A 24,270-nucleotide genomic window follows, 5' to 3' on the forward strand; every position below is an offset into this window, starting at 1 on the left:
AGATTGGTGTTAATTTAAATCTAACTCCCATTCTTTATACCCCTGTCTAATAAAAATGGCATCAATTTCAGTTCAGGCTAGGAAGTATTGATTAGTGAGTTTTTGGAACAACCACTCAACCTTTAGTCCATATCGTTTTGTCCATTTTTTCTTTCGTTTATCATATTTTTAATGAATATGAATATGCAACATCACAATTAAAATAGTGAGAAAGATACTGCATGGGTTCTCTAATTATTGATCTGTTAATATGTCAGTACCTAGATATGCAGAGAAAGGAACAGATGTGAAAATTTATGACTGTATGGAAGTAAAGTCCTACTTCCTGCTGATAAGAAAAGACGCTTACGCGAAAACAATCCCCTAATGTGCTTTTCCTTCCTTATAGGTGATACATAATAATCTGTGGTGTAATATCAGTTAATATTTATTATTTCAGCTCTCAAAGTAGCATTGGAAACAGAGCTGTGTCACATGACAGCATTTTCATTCCGGAAGTTTCCATCTCCAACTCTGCTCCAGTCAGAGTGATGTCTCAGGAAAATATGCCTGGGAGGGTGAAAGCTTTGCAGGTCAGTGACAGCAACTACAGCATGTTCATACACACAGACATCAGGACCAAATCATTCATCAAAACTGTTCCACGTTTCTAAAAAATAAGTGCTGTGAAATAGTCAAGACTGATGCTTTTGGTCTGTTCTGCCTCTTCCCACCAGTCAAGGGAGTGGCACAAAAACCCAAGTATTAGCTGTGGCTCAGTTGTTTGTATTCTTCACTCTGAGTCAAAGGTTTGGATGTTCAAATCTAACTTCAGTGCAAAAATTAAGGGTGAACAAGTGCTGGTCTGTTAGAGATGCTGTCTTTCAAATGCAAGGTTAAAGTGAAGCACAGTCAGTCCTGCTTAGGTATATGTTTAAAAAAAAAAGTCCACTGGCACTATTTCAAATAAGAGCAAGGAAGTTATCTCTGGCATTCTGACTAATAATTATTCCCTAACCAACATCACAAAAACAGATAATCTGGTTGTTATCACATTCTGTTTGCAGGAACTTGCTGTGTGCAATTTGGCTGCTGTATTTCCTGCGTTACTACTGAGACCACAATTCGAAAGTGCTTCATTAGCCGTGAGATGCTTCAGGATGTGATATATAAGTGCAAGTCTCATCTTTCAAACCCAACAAGGATAAAGAAAACACAGAGTGAATTTTATGGGGCCACCCTGGGTTGGGAAAGTGGGTTCACAATAAAAGCAAAAGAATGCAGATGCTGGAAATCTGAAACAAACGCAGAGAATGCTGGAGAAACTCAGCTGGTCTGGCAGTATCTGTGGAGAGAGAATCAGTGTTAACGTTTCAAGTCCATGAGAATTCTTCAACAGAAGAGTGGCACAGGGGCTCAGTGGTTAGTACTACAACCTCACAGCGCTAGGGACTTAGGTTTCATTTTACCCTCAGCTGACTGTCTGTGTGGAATTTGCACATTTTCCCTGTGCCTGTGTGGGTTTCATCTGGGAGCTCTGGTTTCATCCCACAGTCCAAGGACAGGCAGGTTAGGTGGTTTGGCCATGCTGCATTGCCCATAGTGTCCCAGGATGTGTAGGCTAGGTGGATTAGCCATGGGAAATGGAGGGTTACAGGGACAGGGTAGAGGGGATGAATCTAGATGGGATGTTCTTCAGAGGGGCCGTGTGGACTTGACGGGGCGAATGGCCTGCTTCCACACTGTAGGGATTCTATGAACTCTTCAGCACAGGCTGGTGTCTTCATAGACTAGGGCAATGTGGCCATTGCCACCATCCCAACTGTGAGGTTATGGAGCGGTGTATGGTGGAGGGCACATTGGGTTGACCATGAGCTTATGATCCAATTGGGTGCCTCACCTCACTGCCCCTTTTATTTACAGGTAGACAGGATGAAGCCAGTGCTCAAACGCAGGCTGGACAGGTTGCACCACACTGGTTGTTGGTCAGTTAAGAGGAGACATGAGTGTTTGGTTCCATTGCTGAATCCCACCCTCTTGTTGTACCATCAGTGACCACCACTCCAGTTGGTTCTGCCAGTGTGCACAACTACTGGCCTCTGGTCTCCTGGCTCCTCTGTTAGACAGGTCACCATCCTGGAGCAGGAAGGAAGGCCCACATCCTATTGATTAAAGGTCTGTTGCCCAAAGAAGTTAAAGCGAGGCATGCTGGTAGGTAGAAGGGAGCCCACGTAGGCTTTAAATACTAGCATCACATTTCCAGCAATATCCAGAACATTTTCAATTCTGAAGGATTAGAGTGCAATTAGATTTGAACTCACACTTCTCTAAACTCAGAGACAAGAAGGTCATCAACCGAGCCACACTATTGCTATAAGTATACGTTCGAAATAATTATTATACTTCTTCCATTAAAAATAAAGATCAAATGAACATCTATCTTTAGGGAATGTATGAAGAGGCATAAAACTGAAATTCAGTAATTTGTTTCTCCTGTTATTTGCTCTGAATTAGAGATCACATTGCGAATACTTGGCTATTTAAATCTGCAATTTGACTGGTCAACATTGCTGAAAGCAAATATAAAATGCTGCCTGCATCTCAAATTACAACTTCAAGCTACAATTATTCAAAGAGAGAGAGAGAGACAGACACTCGTGAGAACAGAGGAAGACAAAATAAGTTTGTTTGCTGTGAAACACAATGCCCCACCATATCCCACCAACCACAAGGTTCCTGGAGGGTCTGAGATTTGGGACTGGGTGTGCCAATGGTGTCGTGGTATGAGGGTGGAGAGGATGGTCTAATCTGACCATTGTGAGAATGTGGTATGGTAGCTCTTTGATTATTATTCGCTTGTACAGACCATGATGCAGGAATTCTGACCAGACTAATCAACAGTTCACTTGCGGGGGAGTCTGGCTGGAAATCTATAACAGTCACTGATAAATCCATCAAAGGATTCAAGAAGAACCTCCTTACACAGGAAGCCACTACTACAAGGAGCGCTCGTGGTGAATAATTTGGATTCCTTTAAGGGAATGCTAAATAAGCATGAGGGGAAAAGGACTGGAGTTCTGTACTAATGCGGGGGGAGGGGGAGCGGAGACATAATATGATGGGAACAGGCTCATGCTATTAGGCTAAATGGCCTGTCTCAGTGCTATATGTTCAGTGTAATTTCATGTAATCCAATCCCTTACCTACTGATGCTGCTATCCCTCATGGTGAGGAACCTCCTGACAGCAATGGCTGCTAGTAATAAAAAGCCAATCGGCAAGCATACAAGTGTCAGCTGTAGGGGGCAGCATTAATGCCTTTGACGTGGAATGTTGTGTGTTAAAAACTTTGTTCCAGTGACTTCAACATGTAATCTGAACTCACACATCTGTGCGGTACTGCAGGAGAGCCGCTCTGTTGCATGCGCTGTCTTTCAAATGTGACCTGAAATCGTGTCCTTCTTCTGCCTTCTTTAGTTAGACAGTGAAGACTCTACACACATGGAGCCAGTGGCTTAGGGACAATATAAGTAGATTAGTGACCTAGAACCTCATACCAATGCTCTGGGGACATAGGTTCAAATCCTGCTGTGGCAGTTGGTGAAGCTTGAATTTTGTCAAAAATCTGGAATAAAGGGCTGATATAATGAAAACCATGTAATTATAGCTGATTATTGTAACAGCTTATCAAGAGCACTCCCTCTAGCTTTCCTATTGGCTTTTCAGGACCCTGAGGCCCATTGCACAGTAACAACCTCCAGTCAATGCTAGCGTGCTGATGCCAATCAAAACCAAAAGAACTGCGGATGCTGTAAATCAGGAACAAAAACAGAAGTTGACGGAAAAGGTCTGGCAGCATCTGTGAAGAAATAAAATCAGAGTTAACATTTCGGGTCCAGTGACCCTTCCTCAGAACGGGAGGATCCACAATGCCAATCATTGTGCGCAGAAGGTTGGAGCAGAGGGTGTTTTACCCATCAGTGTCCTTTAAGGAAGGAAATCTGCTGTCCTTACCTGGTCTGGCCTGCATGTGACCTACAGCGTTAACAATGACTCTGGTTAATCAGGGATAGACAATAAATCACTGGCCTAGCCAGCAATGCCCACATCCAATAAATTAAACAAAAATTCCACAGTGCTATCTTGAAGACAAATCGTAGAATTCACCTCAGCATCTAGACTAATATTTATCTTTCAATTAAAATTACTAAAAAAGAATTATCTGGCACATTCACTGCTTATGAGACTGTGCTGTGCACATATCAGATACAATGTTTTCTACAATAATGGCAAGACTTTAAAAGCGCATAATTGACTGTAGAACATTTTTTTATATATCCTGAGATTATGAGAAGTGTTGTTAAGGACATACATTAATTTAAGTTGCAATCTTCAGTTGAAGTAATAACTGATTGCAAAATTTGATTTTCTCATGTAATCAATTGTTTTTTTTTAATTGTCAGTTTAAAATTCCAGTGAATTTAAAGGTTAAAACTGAAAAATTGAATGCAGGTAGCTTATGTTGTTAAATGTTATGTTAGGTGACCTCCTATGATGTTTCACATTTTGACTCAGAGGACAGACAAAGAGTGACATCTGATGTGTGATAGGAAGTATATGTTAGACAAAAGATTTTTAATTCATCACAGATATGTATTTGGACTCTAACTTGGTTTGTGGCACCAGAAATACTTCATTTGCTGGGTCAAAATCCTGGAGTTCCTTCCCTAAGGCTATTATGAGTTTACCTGCAGCACAGCAACTGCAGCGGTTCAAGAAGGCAGCTCACCACCACCTTCTCAAGGGCAACTAGAGACAGACAGTAAAGGCTGGCCCAGCCAGCGAATGGGGGCACATCCCATGTCCCACGAGTGAATTTTTTAAAATTCATTCATTCGATATGCACATCATTGTCTGGATAAGTATTTATTGATTATTCCTAGTTACGCAGAGAGCAGTTCAGAGCCAACCACTTAACTATGGGTCTGGAGTCACATGTAGACCAGACCAGTTAAGGATAGCAGATCTCCTTCCCTAATGGACATTAGTGAACCAGATGGAATTTTCTGACAATCAGCAATGACTTCACAGTCATCATTGGACTCTTATTTCCAGATTATTATCAAATTCAAACTCCACCATCTGCCATAGCAGGATTCGAACCCAGGTCTCCATAACATTAACTAGGTTGCGAAATTAATAGTCTAAGCAAACAGTCTAGTCCACCACTAGGCCATTGCCTACCCATTATTTGATGTTTGTGAGGAGAGTAAATGAATGAGGCAGCAGCATCTCACACAAAGTGCACCATAAAACACTCTCAATGTGGTGTCACACATATTCTGTACATTATCTAGTGGCATCCAGCTCACAGCCAGATGAATTTTGACACTTTGTCCCTTGCACAACTGTTTGGTTCTGTTTTATTTCAGCAAAAAAACTGATATTTTCAGCATTGGCCCCATTTATAACACACCATTAGGGGATAGAATCACACGGAGAATGTCCATGGAGAATGCACAAAGATGTAATGTCTACTCTGAACTTCCTTTAGTGTTATTTTATTGAACTAATTCATCTTAAAAAAAAGTATCTCTAGAATTAAGAAAAATTAGTGAGAATGGGAGAGAATGGCAAAATATCGAAGCAGGAGTTGGCCATTCAGCCCTTTGAGCTTGCTCTGCCATTCAGTGTGATCATGACTGATTGTCCAACTCAGTACCCTGTTTGCAAAGAAAAATAGAAATTAGGAGCAGAAGGAGGCCATTCAGCCCCTCGAGCCTGCTAGGAGTGAGTGAGAGAGCTTTGATTTAGAGATACAGTGGGGTCAGAAACATTCCTGTACCAGGAATAACACAGCCAGGCACACAGAGTAAAGCTCCTTGCATTCTCTCTATGGCCCCAAGCTCAGAATTTAGTTTATTTACTGAATTAAATTTTGCCCCATCATAATTTGACAACTATAGGGCTATTGTTAAATAATTAACATTCCTATCTATCCACAAGATCAGTGGGTGTTTGCAGTTTTGACCTTGAAAGCTCATTGGCACCAATTACTATTCCCTGTGTTTTCACCAGACTTGTATTTCAGGGTTGACACTGCAGTAGCTCAGATTCCAGGCACTTAAAATGACTTGGGAAAATGTGAACTGTTAAGATGTTGGAAGAATTTGGTGAAGAGAAAACATCCCACAAACACTGGAAAGCTGAAATAAAAGCAGAAAATGCAAGAAATACACAGCAAGCTTTGCAGTGGATATGGAGGGAGAAGCGGAGTTCACTGAATCAGAATTGTTGCTGTTTAGAAAGAGACTGTTTAGCCCAATGTGTCTGTGCAAGCTGTCTGCATGAGGATTTTACTTTAATCCGCATTCTCCCTCTAACCCTGCACATATTTCCTTTACAAACAACAGTCTGACTTACTTTTCAGAGTATTAATTGAACCTGTCCCTATCACAGTCCAGACATTGCATTCCAGACCCCGACCACTTGCTGTGTGAAAACGTATTTTCTCATTATTCCTACTTGGTTTGCCAATTAGTTTAGATACGTAAAAGCAAAATACTGTGGATGCTGGAGATCTGAAATAAAAGCAGAAATTGCTGGAGAAACTCATCAGGTCTGGCAGCATCAGTGGAGCGAGAGACAGAGCTAATGTCTCAAGTTTAGAGTATAAGGAGGTCTTGTTAAAACTAAAGAAGGCACTGGTCAGACCACAGCTAGAATATTGTGAATAATTTGGTACCTGTATCTGGGGAAAGGTATACTGGCATTAGGGGCAGTTCAGAGAAAGTTCACTGGTTTGATCCTGGGTATGGAGGGATTTTCTTAAGGAGAAAGTTTGAGTAGGTTTGGACTGCACTCATTAGAGTTGAGAAGCATGAATTGAAACATTTAAGATTCTTCAAGGGCTTGACAGGGTAGATGTGGAAAGGTTATTTTCCCTTGTGGCAAATTCTTGGAACAGAGTGCATCATCTCAGAATAAAGGGCCTTTCATTTAAGACAGGGATGGGGAATAACTTCTTCTCTGAGAGGATACGATAAAGTCACCTTAGTATCAGAAGACAGTAGGGCTGCTGTCTCATTAGAGAGAGAGATGACTGGTTTAACCTGAGGGGCACTACACCTCCAGCGAGGGTCAAAGTGGAGAAATCAGGACCATCATGGTGAACTTGAAGCTGTAAAGTTTGAGTCTTTAAGTACATTCAATTGAGGATTACCAGATCAGCCGTGATCTCATTGAATGTTGGAACAGACTCAATGGGCCAAATGGCCTATTTCTGCTGCTATGTCACATGGAGTCCTATGACTGTTCTTCAGAACAATTACATTAAATCTGTGACCTTTTGCTCTTGATCTTTTCACAACAGATGGAGCCAGGATCCATCTCCTGACCTCACACCTCAACTGCTCAATCCAAGTCACTTTTGAATTGAAATGCTGACGTTGGGCAGGCAAGCTTGGTGTGCTGTCAGTGACATCAGATGTCCCACGAGATAGCAACTACTTGGGACAAACATTGGTAGCCAGCAGTCATTCCTTGATGAACAGTTCCTCATTAGGTCAGCAGGGTAACTGCTTGGAGATGTATCTCACCAAGGCTCCTTCAAAAGCACCTTTCAAACCCATGACCCAACATTCCCTCTAAGCTGCTCCACTGTATGGCTCTGGGAAGTTCCATGGAACATCAGTCTGAAGTCTCGTACAATTTAAGGAGAGGTGATGGCCTCATGCTATTATCAATAGACTATTAACCCAGAGAGCCAGGTAATGTTCTGGGGATGCATAGCAAATATTGGAATTTGAATTAATAAATATCTGGAATTAAGAGACAAATGTTGACAGTGAAAGTTTTGTTGATCGTTGTGAAAGCCCGTCAGATTCACTCATATCCTTGAAAGAAGGAAATCTGCCTTCCTTACCTGCTGGTCTAAATGCAACTCCAGATCCTCAGCAATCAGTTGATTCTCATCTGGGCAGTTATAGATGGACAAGAAATACTGGCCTTGCCAGTGCTGCCCACATACTGTAATCTTTTTTTATATCAATGGGCCAATGATTGACTCAGCTTCTGGAAGTCAGCCTTCTTCATGGGCTTCAGAGCAAATAAAAATGACAGGGAACGTTAGCCCGATCGCCACCACTTGGAAGGACAAGGGCAGCCGATAGATAGGAACGCCACCTTGTGCAGGCTCCCCTTCAAGCTGCGCATTGTCTGCCATGTTGGGGTGCTGTCATTATCGTTGACCCAAAGTGATGATGACCATGAATCCATTGCCAATTGTCAGAAAAAAACACATCTGGTTCACTAATCTCCTTTAGGGAAGGAAACTACTGTCTTTACCTGGCCTTGCCTATATGTGACTCCAGACCACAGCACTACGGTTGACTCTTAACTGTTCTCTGGGCAATCAAGAATGGGCAATAAATGCTGGCCCCATAGCACTGTGGTTGACTCTTAACTGTCCTCTGGGCAATCGGGAATGGGCCTAGCCAGTGATGCCTTCATCCTGTGAATGAATAAAAGAAAGCATTGGAACTCCCCATCTGACAGCACTGTGGGGTGTACCCATTTCAGGGAGGCAGCTCACCAACATCTTCTCAAGGGCATTAAGGATGAGCAGTAAATGATGAACTGTCCAGCGACACCCACAGCCCATGAAAGAATTTATGGTAATGTACATCCTCCAGGTCACATTAACTGAGACCTCATGGCTTTCACTGGCAAATGTAAATTTGTACTGTCTGTCCCAAAGCATGCTTAACAGTGCCAACACTTTTCTGCTTCACCAAAATTAGCTTTAAAACTACCGTGGCCCATTCACAAGCTCCTAAGGAAGTTTAATGGACAGGTAACTGAAGCTGAATGAGCCCCTGATCCCTCGTGCCTGCTCTGGCTTTGAGAATTTTATGTGTGTCCTTGTGACAAGCTCTTGCACTGAGATTTTCAACCCCTGTCTTCTGACACTGCCAGCATTTGAAAGTCCGGTCCAACATTTGTTTTCACTATTCAGAAGAGCCAGTGCCGTCATAATGGGCTGAATGGCCTGTGAATGACAATTCTGCAATTCTATATTTCTGTCGACAGATACTGACAGATCTGCAAATGGACTGATAGGGAGAAACTATTTCCTCTGGTGGAAGGGAACCCAGAGTAAGGATTCATAACCATAAAATGACTGCCGGACAGTTCCGGGGTTAGGAGGGAGGACCGAGTGTTAGGAACCACTTCTTCACAGAAAAGCTAGTGGGAGTCTGGAATAGTCTCTGCAAAAAAAGCTGACTAGGTATGATTTAGGGACTGATCTGAATCACCACAAAACGCACCATAGGAACAGATTGAGATCCCAAGCACATTCCCCAACTGTGATTAATTAATTATTTTTGCCAAATGTTATTGGACCAGTCAAGAGCACCCCCCCCCCCCCAAAAAAATACAGTAAAGAGGTAGCCCAGACCTGAATTTTGATATTTATCTAAATGCAAGAATAAGGTGCTGTGTTCCAAATGTGATTTGATTGGTTCACCACTGGGCTTTAAACAAAACACACTTTATTCCGACAACACAGTTAAAATACATAAAAAAGGAAAAGGGGCACAACTTTAACTCGATTGAAATACTCAGCAGGATAATACATGATATAACCACTAACCATCAACTGTTCCAATATACCCACTATCCCACAAACACACCCTTTGGCAAAATGCAATTCAGTGAAACAGCTCTGGTTCCCACGTGCTGGCTCTTTCTAGTCCAGAAGGAAGGAATAATTTGCTCCTTTTTGATTCTTAAGAGAAAGCCTCACTAAGACTTCACCTCAGCAGCCAGAAACTCAAGCTCGATTAGCTCAGCAGCCAACAGAAACCTTCTCACTAACTGAAAGCAAAACCACAAACCTTCCTGGGTCTATGTGAGCCCTGACCCAACCCACTCATGACTCTTCTGTCACCTTTAAAAAAAACACTCAGGGATAACTTCAAGCTGTTTACCAACTGCCTGTCTGAAGGAAACACTCCAACACCTCTCTGGCAACACCTCTTTGCAAGAAAAACAGGACAGATCATTTCTCTCTTAAAGGCACAGTACAGTCTCGCTAAAGATATTATGCATTATAAAATGAAGGGTATATAGGATTAAGATTTCGTCCAACTCATGAAGAACTTGGTTCATCGAATGAAATAAATTTATCTTCTTTTGATCTTATGGAGCAAAGTATTTCACAAAAGAATAGAATTCAGCCCATCCTTTGCCAGTCTGCCATGTATACACTGAATCTGAAGCCCATCATCAAAGAGGGTTGGGTGCACAATTGACAGAGCTTATCAGGCTTTGCACCAGAGCTTCTTACAGGCACTGCAATGTAAAATATCACAAACCTGTGGCACAAAGTACCACCAAAAATCTTCCACCCACTCTGACAAGAAAGGTGCTCAATTCCTCGGAGATAATACACTCCAGCTTACACGTATGCCGGAGATAGCAAGAACTGCAGATGCTGGAGTCAGAGTTGATACAATGTGGAGCTGAAGGAATGCAGCAGGTCTGACACCAACAGAGGAGCAGGAGAGTTGACGTTTCAGGACCAGACCCTTCATCATCTCTGATGCTGTCTGACCTGCTGTGTTCCTCCAGTTCCACACTGTATTGACTCTGACTCCAGCATCGGCAGTTCTTGCTATCTCCGAGTGATTTATAACCCCACTGCAAAGCCTCTTCCAAGGATGCCTACCTTGAAGAAGTTGTCCTTCTCCCTCCAGAAAGACCTCAGTGGATCAGCCCTGATAAAGTGTCCAGGCCCGAAACATTGACTCTCCTTCTCGTCTGATGCTGCCTGACCTGCTGTATTCCTCCAGCTCCACACTGTATCTATACATATGTAGGAACGTTATTTAGAAGTGTTTTTTGATAAATATTTATCAGCAGTCACAAAATGTCTCTCATATGTACAGTTCTTAGTTTCAGTTCTTCGCTCTGACATCACAGTCAGACTTAATCATAGAATCACAGAATCCCTACAGTGTGAAAACAGGCCCTTTGGCCCAACAAGTCCACACCGACTCACAGAGCATCCCACCCAGACCCATCTCCCTAATCTACACATCTCTGAACACTGTGGGCAATTTAGCATGGCCAATCCACCCAGCCTGCACATCTTTGGACTGTGGGAGGAAACCCATGCAGACACGGGGAGAATGTGCAAACTGCACACAGACAGTCACCCGAGGGTGGAATCGAACCCTGGTCCCTGACACTGTGAGGCAGCAGTGTTTATATCACTGAGATCATACACATTGAACAGTCAATGGTAAACTAACGCACAACATCAAACACTGAACAATTGAAGATTATATCCAGTATGGGCCTGGCTCTCATGACCCTTCTTTTTCTTAACTTCCCCTGGTTTTACATTATTGAAGCAAATTTGCTAGGTAAGAGAAGATTTACTTCCAATATGTGATTGTCACACTCATGTTGCAATGAGATTCCTTCCAATTGAGTTAACTCCAATGGCTAAAATCAAGAGAAAATCTTCACCTATAATTTTATACGCTGTGTCTTGCCATTTATACCATGGTGACTGTGTGGTTCTAAAGGAATTCAGCTGAATCACTCCCAAATGCACCATAGGGACAGATTGAGATCATCTCCTGATGCTTACTCATGAGGCACAACTTGAGTCAGTTCGTATATTGTGTTGTTCAGTCTTTATGTACAGATCTCCTTAGGAAGAAAGTGCATTGAAAATTACAGTGGAATGATGCTCCTGTGTCACTCCTGAATTAGTATCTTCAATGCCATTTGCCCAAATATCCCATGTGGGCTGCAAGATTGTTCCTATCAACATGGTAGATATCTCAAACTGTGTATGCTGATGGTTGTGACATTCCGATTTTGGAATACTTCCAGCAATAAGGCAACACTGTGATGAAGTTGTACCAAGTTGCAGTTGTATAGCATCTTTAACATAGCCAAACAACCTAAGTTGCTTCACTGCAGTGTTATAAATAAAAGAAATCCAACACTGAGCCACATATGGAGCTATTAGAACAGAACAGCTGAAGCTTTGTCAAAAAAAGTATGTTTCAAGGTGTGTCTAGAGGGAGAAGAGGGAGGTAAAGGGACAAAGGGTTGTGGAGGGAATTCTGGAGCTCGGGTCACAAACAACTGAAGGCATAATGCCAATGGTAAGGTGATTACAATTTAGGTAAAAGTAAAATATGCAGGCATTGGAAATCGGAAACAAACACAGCAAGTCCTGGAAAACCTCAGCAGGCCTGATTGCAGCCGTGAAGAGAGAAATAGAGTTAACAGTTCAAGTCCAATAAGATTTCTTTAGAACTGGTTAAAACTTGGGAAGGTCAACAGGAGAGGCACAGATATCTCAGAGGCACTACATCCACAAACATCCACTCACTCCACCATGAACGCTCAGTAGCAGCAGCACTTTCACCTAGAAGGACAAGGGCAGCAGATACATGGGGACACCACCCCCTGCAGTTCCCCTCCAAACCACTCACCATTCCTGACTTGGAAATGTATCGCTGTAGAACTGGAGGAGATTAGCAGGACTTAGAGGTGATAAGGGCCAAACTCTTTCAGTGCAGTTACAGCACTGGCATCTACTCAACAATGTGGCAAATTACTCAGGTATGTCCAACACTGCCAGTTACCACCCCATCAGTCTACCCTCGACCATCAGTAAAGTGATGGAAGGTGTCATCAAAAGTGCTATCAAACAGCACCTGCTCAGCAATAACTTGCTCAGTGATGCCCAGTTTGGATTCCACCAGGGCCTCTCAACCACTGACCTCATTACAGCCTGAGTTCAAACATGAGCAAAAGAGCTGAATTCCAGAGAGACAAAAGTGACAGCTCTTGATATCAAGGCTGTGTTTGACCGAGTGTGGCATCAAGGAGCAAAACTAGAAACAATTGGTATCAGGGGGCAAAATCTTTTCTGGTTGGAGTCATACCTGACACATAGGAAGATGGTTGTGTTTGTTGCAGATCAGTCATCTCAACTCCAGGGTCGGGTCCTAAGCCCTCCATCTTCAGCTGCCTCATCAATGACCTTCCTCTATCATAGGGTCAGAAGCAGGAATGTTCCCCAATGTTTGCGCAATGTTCATGACCATTCACAACTCCTCAAACACTGAAGCCCTCCATGTTCAAATACAACAAGCCCTGGACAATATCCAGGCTTGGGCTGAAAAGTCGCAAATAACATTCGCACCACCAGTGCCAGGTAAGAGACAATCTAACCACCGCCCCTTGACATTCAATGGTGTTACCATCACTGAATCCCCCACTATCAACATCCTGGGGGTTACCATTGACCAGAAACTCAACTGGACTCACCACATTAACACAGCGGCTACAAGAGCAGGTCAAAGGATAGGAATACTGTGGCGAGTGACTCACCTCCTGACTCCGCAAAGCCTGTCCTTCATCTACAAGGCACAAGTCAGGAGTGTGATGGAATACTCCCCACTTGCCTGGATGGGTGCAGCTCCAACAACCTCAAGAAGTTTGACACCATCCTGGATGAAGCACCTCATTTGATAGGCTCCACATCCACAAACATCCATTCCCTCCACCATGAATGCTCAGTAGCAGTAGTGTATACTATCTTCAAGATGCACTGCAGAAGATCCTCAGACAGCACCTTCCAAACCCACGACCACTTCCATCTAGAAGGACAAGAGCAGCCGATACACGGGAACATCACCCGCTGCAAGTTCCCGTCCAAAACACGCACCGTCCTGACTTGGAAATATAACGCCGTTTCTTCAGTGTTGTTGGGTCAAACTTCTGGAATTCCCTCCCTAAGGGCATTGTGGGTCAACCTACAGTACATGGACTGTAGCAGTTTAAGAAGGCAGCTCACTACCACCGTCTCATGGGTAACCAGGTCTGGGCAAGAAATGCTGGCCAAAACAGCAACACCCATATCCCAACAAGTGATTAAAAAAAAAACATTGTTGACATTACACAGGTGATCTAAAAGAATAATAGAGTGAATGCTAGGCCAGAAGGTCATTGCATTATCAGTTAAGTTGGAATTAATCTGCTTCAGCCTTAGACAGCATCTAGGGAGAGGGAAGAAATCTGCGTAACTAAGGAATGATGTTTGCAAGGAGACTGAAGAAAATACTTTCACAGTCACCCCTGCATTGAACTGGAAGAAAATGCTGCTCATCTAGCATTGAATTTTGAACAAATGATGTGACAAACCTGGGCAGTGGAGGGATGGAGTGAAGGTTGGTGATGGTGGGTGTCTTCAGTGTACCTGGGGAAACGACAAGTTGTACTTTAGTTTCCAAACCATGCAATTCAAATGGGTCAACCAATAATGGAGAAGTATAAAAAGATATGGAAACTAAATCATTAGGTTGTGAGGGAATGAATGCAGAGCTTGCAGCCTGCGTGTAAGCCACGAACTGGAGTTTGGAAATTCTGGGGAAATTTTATGTTGAGATGCTTGCAGTGTAGCATCTCACTAAGAGTAGGTCTTGAGAGTGCATTGATTATATAGTGATAAAGGAGGGCTTAATTTCCTGAGTGCCTCAGAAGTTTGCAAACCCCGTCCCTCTGTCTCTACTTGGTGAATGTACTCCTTACCACGTTATTGGGAGTGAAAACTTGGATGAGTGTTAGCATTTGGCCTTAAGTCAGAAAGTGCAGGGTCTACACCACACTGCATAACAGGCGGGTCATGATGTTGGAGCCCAAAATCTGGGCTGACATCCAGGGGAATACTTGTATGTATGAATAGGTCAATGCACCCCATTGCCACCACATTGATTGTGAGATCCCATAAAACCCTCCCCACCATATAGGGCTATCCAATTTATCATAAAGACAATTAAATGAGGTGCTTATGGTGTCTTGGATCACAGCGTGTATCCAAATGGCTGTTTTCAGATTTGTGCAAGTATAATTAAGAAAGGTTCGACCACAGCAATTAGCTTTAATATGAATATTTATTAAGTAATAATAATGATTATAGTGGTAACAATAAATGACTATAGTGGTAATAATAAATGGAAGAGAAAAGGGAAAAAAGAGTCTCACAACCTTCTAGAAAAAGCAACAAGTCGCACGCCCTTCTGCCCATCAGGGGCCCCTCACCCGATGGCTGGTCTGGAGGTTGAGGTTGTTCCTGGCACCATTCACGATTCTGAGCCAAAGTGAAGTCATGCGATTTGGAACGAAACTCTTTCCCTCTTGTACAGTGTGACAAACAGCCAGCACAAAGAAAGCAGATACACAGCCACAGAAAAACAAGTTGCAGGTGCTGTCTTTGGCCCATAAAGGAATGTTAACAAGGTCATGCAGTTTGTCGAGTACCATCAACAATTTTAGCCATTCAGCTCATCATTTACACTCTATCTTCTCATGCAGCTGACAAATATCGTCATTAACTTTTAGCCCTTCGGGCCATCCAATACATACCACCCCGATGATATTTGACAGAGCATGTTATAGTTGCAAATATTGACGCAAATCAGCGACAGCCTGACAAGAACGTATCATAAGAATATGTAACCTGCATTAGAAAATTAAAACTATAATGAACGTAACTAGGATCAATACTAAGAATACAACAATACGGTGTATCAACAAATTAATGATCGCAGTGGCCTTTAGGGACTGACCCTTAAATATATATCCCACCCCTGATATATGGTCAAGGCTGTGATGGAACTAGCATGTTGTGCCACCTGATTGAGTGACCAGAATATTGTCTGCATTCTTTTTCAGTTAACCTATTTACATAATTTGCTCTAAAAATCAGTATATTTCAGACTCAGGTTCCTTAATTTGTGTTTTTTTCCCAGTTCCCTATACACAGATTCCTACACCACCTGAGTCTTAGCTCAGCCCTTCTTTCACACGCACTAACTGCCCTAACCCATTACAATTTCACCTACTGGTTTAGTCATACAAATGAGGTATCTCTATATAATCCGATGGGCCCTTTTACTCAGCCCACCATTAGAACATAGAACATAGAACAGTACAGCACAGTACAGGCCCTTCAGCCCACGATGTTTTGCCGAACTTTTACCCTAAACCTAAGGTCTATCTAACCTCCACCGCTACGTTATACTATCATCCATATGCCTATGTAATAGTCGCTTAAATGCCCCTAATGAGGCTGACTCCACTACCCTCTCCGGCAATGCATTCCATGCCCCTACCACTCTCTGAGTAAAGAACCTACCTCTGACGTCTCCCCGATATCTACGTCCTTTCACTTCAAAACTATGTCCCCTCGTAATAGCTACCTCCACCCTAGGAAAAAGTCTCTGGCTGTCTACTCTATCTATACCTCTGATCATTTTGTACACCTCTATCAAGTCACCTCTCATCCTTCGTCGTTCTAAAGAGAAAAGCCCTAGCTTTCTCAACCTTTCCTCGTAAGACCTTCCCTCCATTCCAGGCAACATCCTGGTAAATCTCCTCTGCACCTTTTCTAACGCTTCCACATCTTTCCTGTAATGAGGTGACCAGAACTGGACACAATACTTCAGATGTGGCCGAACCAGGCTTTTGTGTAGCTCCATTACTCCTCCCAGAGTTCATATTCTTTCATTTCTGTAATATTTTGACATGATAACCCATCACACTTTTTATTTTGATTGTAATTCTTTTTTACCATCCCTTTTACTAATACTGCTCTCACTGTTTTAAAGTCAGTTCCTCTATGGATTTTGTGTCAGTGTCTTATCGATTAAACTATGTTTTTGTGCTCTTCAAAGCCACACTAATCCTTTCGTCAAATAGGTGCACATATCTGAGACTCGCTCTTCAGTGCATGTGTTTTACCATCTCATGTTTGTTACCTCCAAGGTAACATTCACTTTGGCACTAAATAAAAACTGAAAGAACTGCGGATGCTGTGAATCAGGAACAAAAACAAAGTTGCTGGAAAAGCTCAGCAGGTCTGGCAGCATTTGTGAAGGAAAAAACAGTTAACGTTTCAAATCTGTTGACCCTTTCCTTCCTCAGTTCCAAGGAAGGGTCACCAGACCCGAAACGTTAACTGTTTTTTCCTTCATAAATGCTGCCAGACCTGCTGAGTTTTTCCAGCAACTTTGTTTTTGTTCACTTTGGCACACTTACATCGGTATCCCAAGACCATGTCACGCATTCTTGACTCCCACGTGATCGTTTCAAAGATCTATGGGGTTTTACTTAACTCTCCACATATGGTTCCAATGTCGCAAATAGTGGCTTAATCACCAGATCAATTCTCTTTAAAGGAAGGCAAGGGCACAAACATCACCAAGACAAAGCAAATAAAAACTGAAAGAACTACGGATGCTGTAAGTCAGGAACAAAACAAAGTTGCTGGAAAAGCTCAGCAGGCCTGGCAGCATCTGTGAAGGAAAACACAGAGTTAACGTTTTGGGTCTGGAAACCCTTCCTCAGACCCTTCCTCAGTCCTGAGGATGGGTCACCGGACCCGAAACGTTAACTCTGTATTTTCCTTCACAGATGCTGCCAGACCTGCTGTTTTGTACCAAGACAAAGCTGTCAGTTTTACGCTCTCATCTAAACCTTCTTTTCACGCCTGCAACATTTTAACCTGAATTGCCGCTTCAACCCGTTATTCTAATTTTTTTTTGTCTTCTGCCACCAGTCTCCACCCTTAATTATTTTGTCTCATCCAATTTTGCAACTTAACTCTTACCATCATATCTAATTCCAGAGATCTGTAGAGATTTGGAACATAATCTTATAATATTTTAAAACAGAAGTCAAATGTTCCTGTTTGATTCAGACACAACATACTTTGTTTGTTCTTTTTCAAAGATGACCCACTTTTTTTTAAAGTCACTTGATGACTCATTCTAGATGTCTGATATCTCTCTATGTAAATAAGTCCACATTCAAAATTCTGTTTACTCCCTTAAATTCACTAACCATTTTTATGTATTGAACCTTTAAAACTGTGTGCTTTCACTTTATTATTTCACAGAATCCCTTTAAATTTTCAGGTAACTATCCAATTTAAATGTTTTAGAATGCCAGGGCATGTGATTCTTAATATAGTTTTTGTCATGATGTGCTTAAGTATACCCAGGGTCAGTGGTTTCGAGATTCCTGACTCTCACTACAATTAATATTTCCACAGTACATCCCCAACACTGAAATGCGTTATTGATGAAGGGCTTGATGGATTGAGGATGCCTCATCCATCACTGTATTGCGACATTGAAATGCTGCAAGTGGGTTCAGCCTTCAGTGTCTCCAATTTCTAAAAAAAACGCAAACAAGCTCCATCCATTCCAGTCAAGCAGAATGTGTTAATTAGTATTAAACTAGTATGGATTCAATAAGGCGGTGCGGCATTAACTCCTGTACATAGTGATGTCGTCCGTCTCTCCTCCTCCTTGAAGGAAGGAAATGCCTCACCCCTTTGTTAAATTTGCCTTTCCTAAACTCCTCGTACACAGGGAGTTGCAATTTCAACATTCCAATGTCCCTATCACTTCGGGATTAACAATGAATCAATCTTATCATCTGGAATTAAAGATTCACTCCTGTTAAAACAGTTCACTCTGGCCAGAAAATGAAATTCCAAACATGGTCATTTCTGGAATGAAAATCTACCCAATCCAAACACAACACAGAGCCAATTCCGAAAGGCCAAGCAGCATCAGAGGAGCAGGAAAGCTGACGTTTCGGGTCTGGACCCTACTTCAGAATCTTTCCTGCTCCTTTGATGCTGCTTGGCCTGCTGTGTTCATTCAGCTCTACACCTTGTTATCTCAGATTCTCCAGCATCGGCAGTTCCTACTATGTCTCCGCCAATTTTGAAAGGTAAGTTTTTACCAAGCTTTACAAACCAAATTTTTGAATTAACATTTCGCAGATTTTTTTGCTTTACGCAACTACTGATGGTTTCTTAAAGGGACATTACATTAACTGTACATGTCCTACACTGATACAGGCACACACCACACTTTCAAATCGCCATAAGTTCCCAAAATGCACATTCAAACTTCAAAGTATCCCCAGATCTCAAGCTCCAGGAAACAAAAAGACACAAATTGTACAGGACAACATTTAGCAACCAACAAACAAAGTTGCATCCAAACCAGACCATAAAGAGTTAACACTTCGACAAGGTTCAGTGCACTTGCACAGAACAGAAACCTGGCCTCAAATTATCTGTTTTTCTGTGGTTATAACTGTCCCCCTTCTATTGGGTGTCCTAATTGTGCTAACATGTTAGCTACAGTGCCAAATCTGGAGTCTGCCGCATTCCATCCGGAGCATAAGGTTGCCTTTCCTTTGTCTTAAATATTTTCCCGAATCCCATCCCTCGTTGCCAGAAATGTCTTGGACCACAGTATGTATCCAAGTGGTTCTTTTCAGATTCGGGTAAATATAATTGAGAGAAGGCTCGTCTAACAGCAATTTGTTTTATAAGTAATAATAATGATTATAGCAGTAATAATAAATGATTATAGTGGTAATAATAAATGGAAGAAAAGAGAAAACAAAGCAAGTTGCACGCCCTCCTGCCCATCAGGGGCCCCTCACCCGATGGCTGGTCTGGAGGCTGAGGTTGTTCCTGGCACCATTCACGATTCCAAGCCGAAGCGAAGTCATGCGACTTGGAACGAAACTCTTTCTCTCTTGCACAGTGTGACAAACAGCCAGCACAAAGAAAGCAGATACAGAAGACAAAATACAGCCACAGAAAAACAAGTTGTAGGTGCCATTTTTGGCCCATAAAGGGATGTTAATAAGACTCATCCAAGGTCATGCAGCTTGTCGACTATCATCAACAATTTTAGCCATTCAGCCCATCCTATACAATCTATCTTTTCATGCAGCTGTCAAAAAGCATCATTAACTTTTAGCCCTTCAGCCCATCCTACACATACAGCACGGTTCAGTCCAGTGCTGTGAAGGAGTCCAGAATCATTTGGAAATACTTCTCATGTAATTTCATCCCTATGTCACCCAAGTCTCTGTGTATTCTAACAACTTTGTACCCCAAATCACTTTGAGAGATCAATGTGCTAATACTGACCTTTCTTGTTAAAGTTCTGTCTGACTCAGAGCTTGCTCCAACAGTACTTTAAAGCCACATAGCATAGCTGTAGTTACAGGGACATGAGGGAGAAAAAAAGAGTTAATGAGCTGAGATGGAGAAATGTGGGAAGAGCCTTGTGTGGATCATACACACAAACACCGGCATGGAGCCTCTAGGCTAAATTGGTTAGTCCCTATACTGTAAATTTGACATAATTCTACATATACACGTCTCTGAAAATCACTAATAAAATTAACACATCGGCCACGTCTGGGTCATTTGGTACACAGTCTTTGATAACATTGCATCAACATATCACTCTGCTGTTAAAGTGCTACGGTGTTCAATCCTTAGGGATTCATTGTCTAATTCTTGCTGACTCAAAAAATCCTGAAATAAATTACTTTGTTGATATCTGTATGACCAAAGTAGCTCGAGATGCATGGCTCACTCAAAGAGATCCAAAGTGTGATAGATTCTGAAGTTTCAACTTTAGAGATGGACTTCCACTTGATTCATTTCATTGAACAAATTGTTGCTTTACCCTCAGCTACAACTTCAACAGAACATCCATTTGGCTTCTCCGGGTATGCTGATTTCTGCGAAAAAAGCGGATGACACAGGAACTCTCTCAGAGGATGATGGTTTGCCCAGAAGTCCTCCCGAAATATCATCTCTTCACGCCATTCTCAGGTGCTCCACCCCAAAGGTACAGTAGGTTTGATGTGAAGAAGGAGCTGGAGAGCTGACAAGGCTGAGCTTGGCTCAGAATCCAACAGGGCTGCTGGTAACAGTAGGGCCTCATTGAAATATTATTTAACAACCTCCGATCTGCCTAACAACTAGCCAATCTGGGCAGAAATCCTTCCATCCTTTTCTGTGAGCCTTGTGATATAGTAAAAACAGTTAGCAAAAAGGCAATGAGGTGGATTCTGAAAAAGATACATTTTGCTGAAGCTATTTGTCATCTATTCATCAGGATAATTTTCAAGAATGCCAATTTAATGGGAAAACTAATGGTTATACTGTGTGAGAAGAGAGTGCTGATTGGTTGGCAAGTGGGCTCTGATTGGTAGAGGCATTCCCATGGAGAGTGCACCAGTTAACAACGATTGACAATTATCTTGCCTGGCTTTGTTTAAATTTTAAATTAGTTTTTGTGATTTTTAAGTGATTGATCAGGCTATTTCCCCAAAGAAATGAAACTTATGTTGCAGCTGCCTCTCTTGCAGTTTTCCATTCCAATTAGTATTCTTGAAAATTATCCTCACAAGTGCAAGACAAAAAGCTTAAACAAAATGTCTCTTATGCCTGCAATATGCAAGTTCTGCACTACCGAATAATTGAATGAAGTTATTGTTCATCTTCAGAGCCTGGGTGGAATTGGAATGGAAAGAAGCAGGTTCAATAACAAGCCAACAGTAGGGTCCCCACTACCAATTTGGGATGCGAGCAGTGTATGTTACTCCATAAGAAAATAAGGCAGACAAAACTTGAGGGATATATAGTCTGTTGTTGCTTTTAACTTGTACGTCCTTTATTTATTTATTAATTATCCATTCACTGGATGTGGGCAGTACAGGCTAGACCATCTTTTATTTCCCATTCATAGTGGTCTTTGAGAAGGTGGTGGTGAGCTGCCTTCTTGAAACCCTGGAAGTCCTTGGGGTGTAGTGACATTGACAGTGCTGTTAGGAAAGGAGTTCTAGGATTTCGACCCAGTGACACTGAAGGCACATTTCCAAATTAGGATAATGTGTGGCTTGGGGAGAAACTTGATGATGTTCCTTTGCCTTTGCTGACAATGTTCTTCAAGATTTAAAGTGGTCGTGTATTTTGAAGGTACTATCGAAGGAGGCTTGGTGAGATGCTGCATTTCATCTTGCAGATAGTACACATTGCTGCGGCTCTGTGCCGATGGCGGAGGGAGGGAATGTTGAATATAATGACCGTTAATAAGATGTTACCTTCATCAACTATTTGATGGCTGACTGTTACCAAATCCTGCAGGTATTTGTCAAAGAAAAAACATGTCTGCTTCTGTCCTTCACTAACCACCTTCCTCATTCTTCCCTCCAGTGTGCAGCCTCTGTGGAGCGACACAGCTCTTTGAGTTTAGGTGGAACAGGAAGTGAAGATGAAGAGCAGGTAAACATTCACCTTTTCTCTTTGGAGCAGGTCCTAATGGAATCATAGAATGGTTAGAACACAGAAGGACTGTCTCATCCATATCAGATCCCATCTCCCTTGCCCTCTCTTATGGCCTGGAAAATCTTCATCCGGTTAGCCATTTCCCTTCTGAAAGCTGTGACCAAATCTGCCACCATCACACTGTCAGGTATTGCATTCGAAAACCCAAGCACTCGCTGTGTAAAAAAACATTTTCTTCAGGTTTCCTCTGATTCTTTTGCAAATTATCTTATACTCGGGAATGTTGGATTTTGTTAGTCAGTGGCAAAGTATATATGATAAGACAATAATATTGTTAATAAAATTGAATAATTATGATTCTAAGAGTTACTGCAGCCAAGAAGATAAGACCATAGACTGCAGGAACAGAATTAGACCGTTCAGCCCATCAAGTCTTCTCCATCATTCAATCATGGCTGATATGTTTCTCTATCCCATTCACCTGCATTCCTACCATAACCCTTGATCTCCTTATTAATCAAGAACCTGTCTAACTCCGTAGACATAATTACTTGCCTTCACAGCCTTCTGTGGCAATGAAGATTCAGCAGCCTCAGGCTGAGGGAATTGCTCATCTGTTCACTTCTAAATCCCTTCATTCTGACGCTGTACCCTCAGAGTCTGTCTTACTGGTGGTCAGTATTCTGTAGGTTTCAGTGAGATCCCATCCCCCACCCCCCACCCCCGCTTTCATCATAGAATCAAGTCATAGAATCCCTACAGTATGGAAACAGGCCATTCAGCCCATCACGTCCACACCGACCTTCCAAAGAGCATTCCACCCAGATCCAGCCTAAGGCCCCCTACCCTATCCCGTTAACCCTGCATTTCTCATGGCCTGCACACCCCATGGTCACCACAGACAATTTTAGCATGGCCAATCCACCTAACCTGCACGTCTTTGGATTGTGGGAATAAACCCACAAAGAGAAAACCCACACAGACACAGGGAGAACATGCAAACTCCACACAGATAGTCGCCCGAGGGTAGAATCAAACCCAGGTCCCTCGTGCCGTGAAACAGCAGTGCTAACCACTGAGCCACTGTGCCACTCATCCTTCTAAACTCTTTCAAGTCTTGACCCAGAGTCCTCAACCACTTCTCATATGACAAGCCCTTCAGCCCCAGAATTGTTCTTGTGAACCTCCTCTGGACCCCTCCAAAACCAGCTCATCCTTCCTTAGATACAGGGCCCAAACCGTTCACAATATTCCAAATGCAATCTGACCAGAGCCTTATACAGCCTCAGCAGTACATCTCTGCCCCTGTACTCTAGCCTTCTCGAAATGAATGTTAACATTGCTTTTGCCTTCCTAACTGCCAACTGAACCTGCATGTTAGCCTTAAAAGGATTACAACTCCTAAGTCCCTTTGTGCTTCAGATTTCTGAATCCTTCCCCATTTAGAAATAGCGTACACCTCTACTCTTCCTACCAAAGTGCATAACCTCAACATGCAGTCCATTGATAAATACTGGCATCGCTGCCCTCTGCCTTTCTCTACAGGCACCAGTTTTCCACTTGCTCCTGCTTAAGACCATCTGTTCCTGAATTTCTAATCCTTCCATTCTTACATCTTGACTGGATAATTCCAATGTACCTTCCCCCAAGCTGGACAACTAGACTGCGTAATTCCTTGCATTAAACAATATTCCTCTTGTGTTAAGGGAGATAACTAGGTAAAGTTTTATTAATGTGGTTGAAGGTGGGTTTATCTTCAAATAAGACATTTTTAATAAGTGATAATAGTACTCTACCTATGACTAACCTGATATAAAATACTGAAAATGACATTTAAAACAACTGCCGCAAAACTTTCACCTGCTTCATTAGTGCACGGGTTGGTTTCTCAATAAATGTAATATTTTCCGGTGTGTAAGAACATTTAAAGTGTACCTACTTAAGTCTTTGCATCTAAAAATATCAATTTTTACTGCATTCAAGACGGCACCAACTCATGACAACTCTGTGCGAGCTCCCTACAGCAGATCTTACTCTTACATATCTTACAATCGTTGCGGTCTTCTAAACGTCAATTCT

The 24,270-nt window shown here is 42.3% G+C and overlaps 1 protein-coding gene across 1 annotated transcript in view; it reads left to right on the plus strand.

The window, feature by feature from the left end:
• The window catches only part of zgc:66433 (uncharacterized protein LOC321250 homolog), a 173,681-nt gene that overhangs the window by 119,895 nt on the left and 29,516 nt on the right, over nt 1–24,270 (plus strand). Inside the window, exons 4-6 of the mRNA XM_048605082.1 lie at nt 440–572; nt 20,591–20,749; nt 22,120–22,188. Coding sequence (XP_048461039.1) covers nt 440–572; nt 20,591–20,749; nt 22,120–22,188 — 361 coding nt within the window. The remainder of the gene's footprint in view (nt 1–439; nt 573–20,590; nt 20,750–22,119; nt 22,189–24,270) is intronic.

The sequence above is a fragment of the Rhincodon typus genome, chromosome 14 (genome assembly GCF_021869965.1).
Source record: "Rhincodon typus isolate 14 chromosome 14, sRhiTyp1.1, whole genome shotgun sequence".
Classification (NCBI taxonomy): domain Eukaryota; kingdom Metazoa; phylum Chordata; class Chondrichthyes; order Orectolobiformes; family Rhincodontidae; genus Rhincodon; species Rhincodon typus.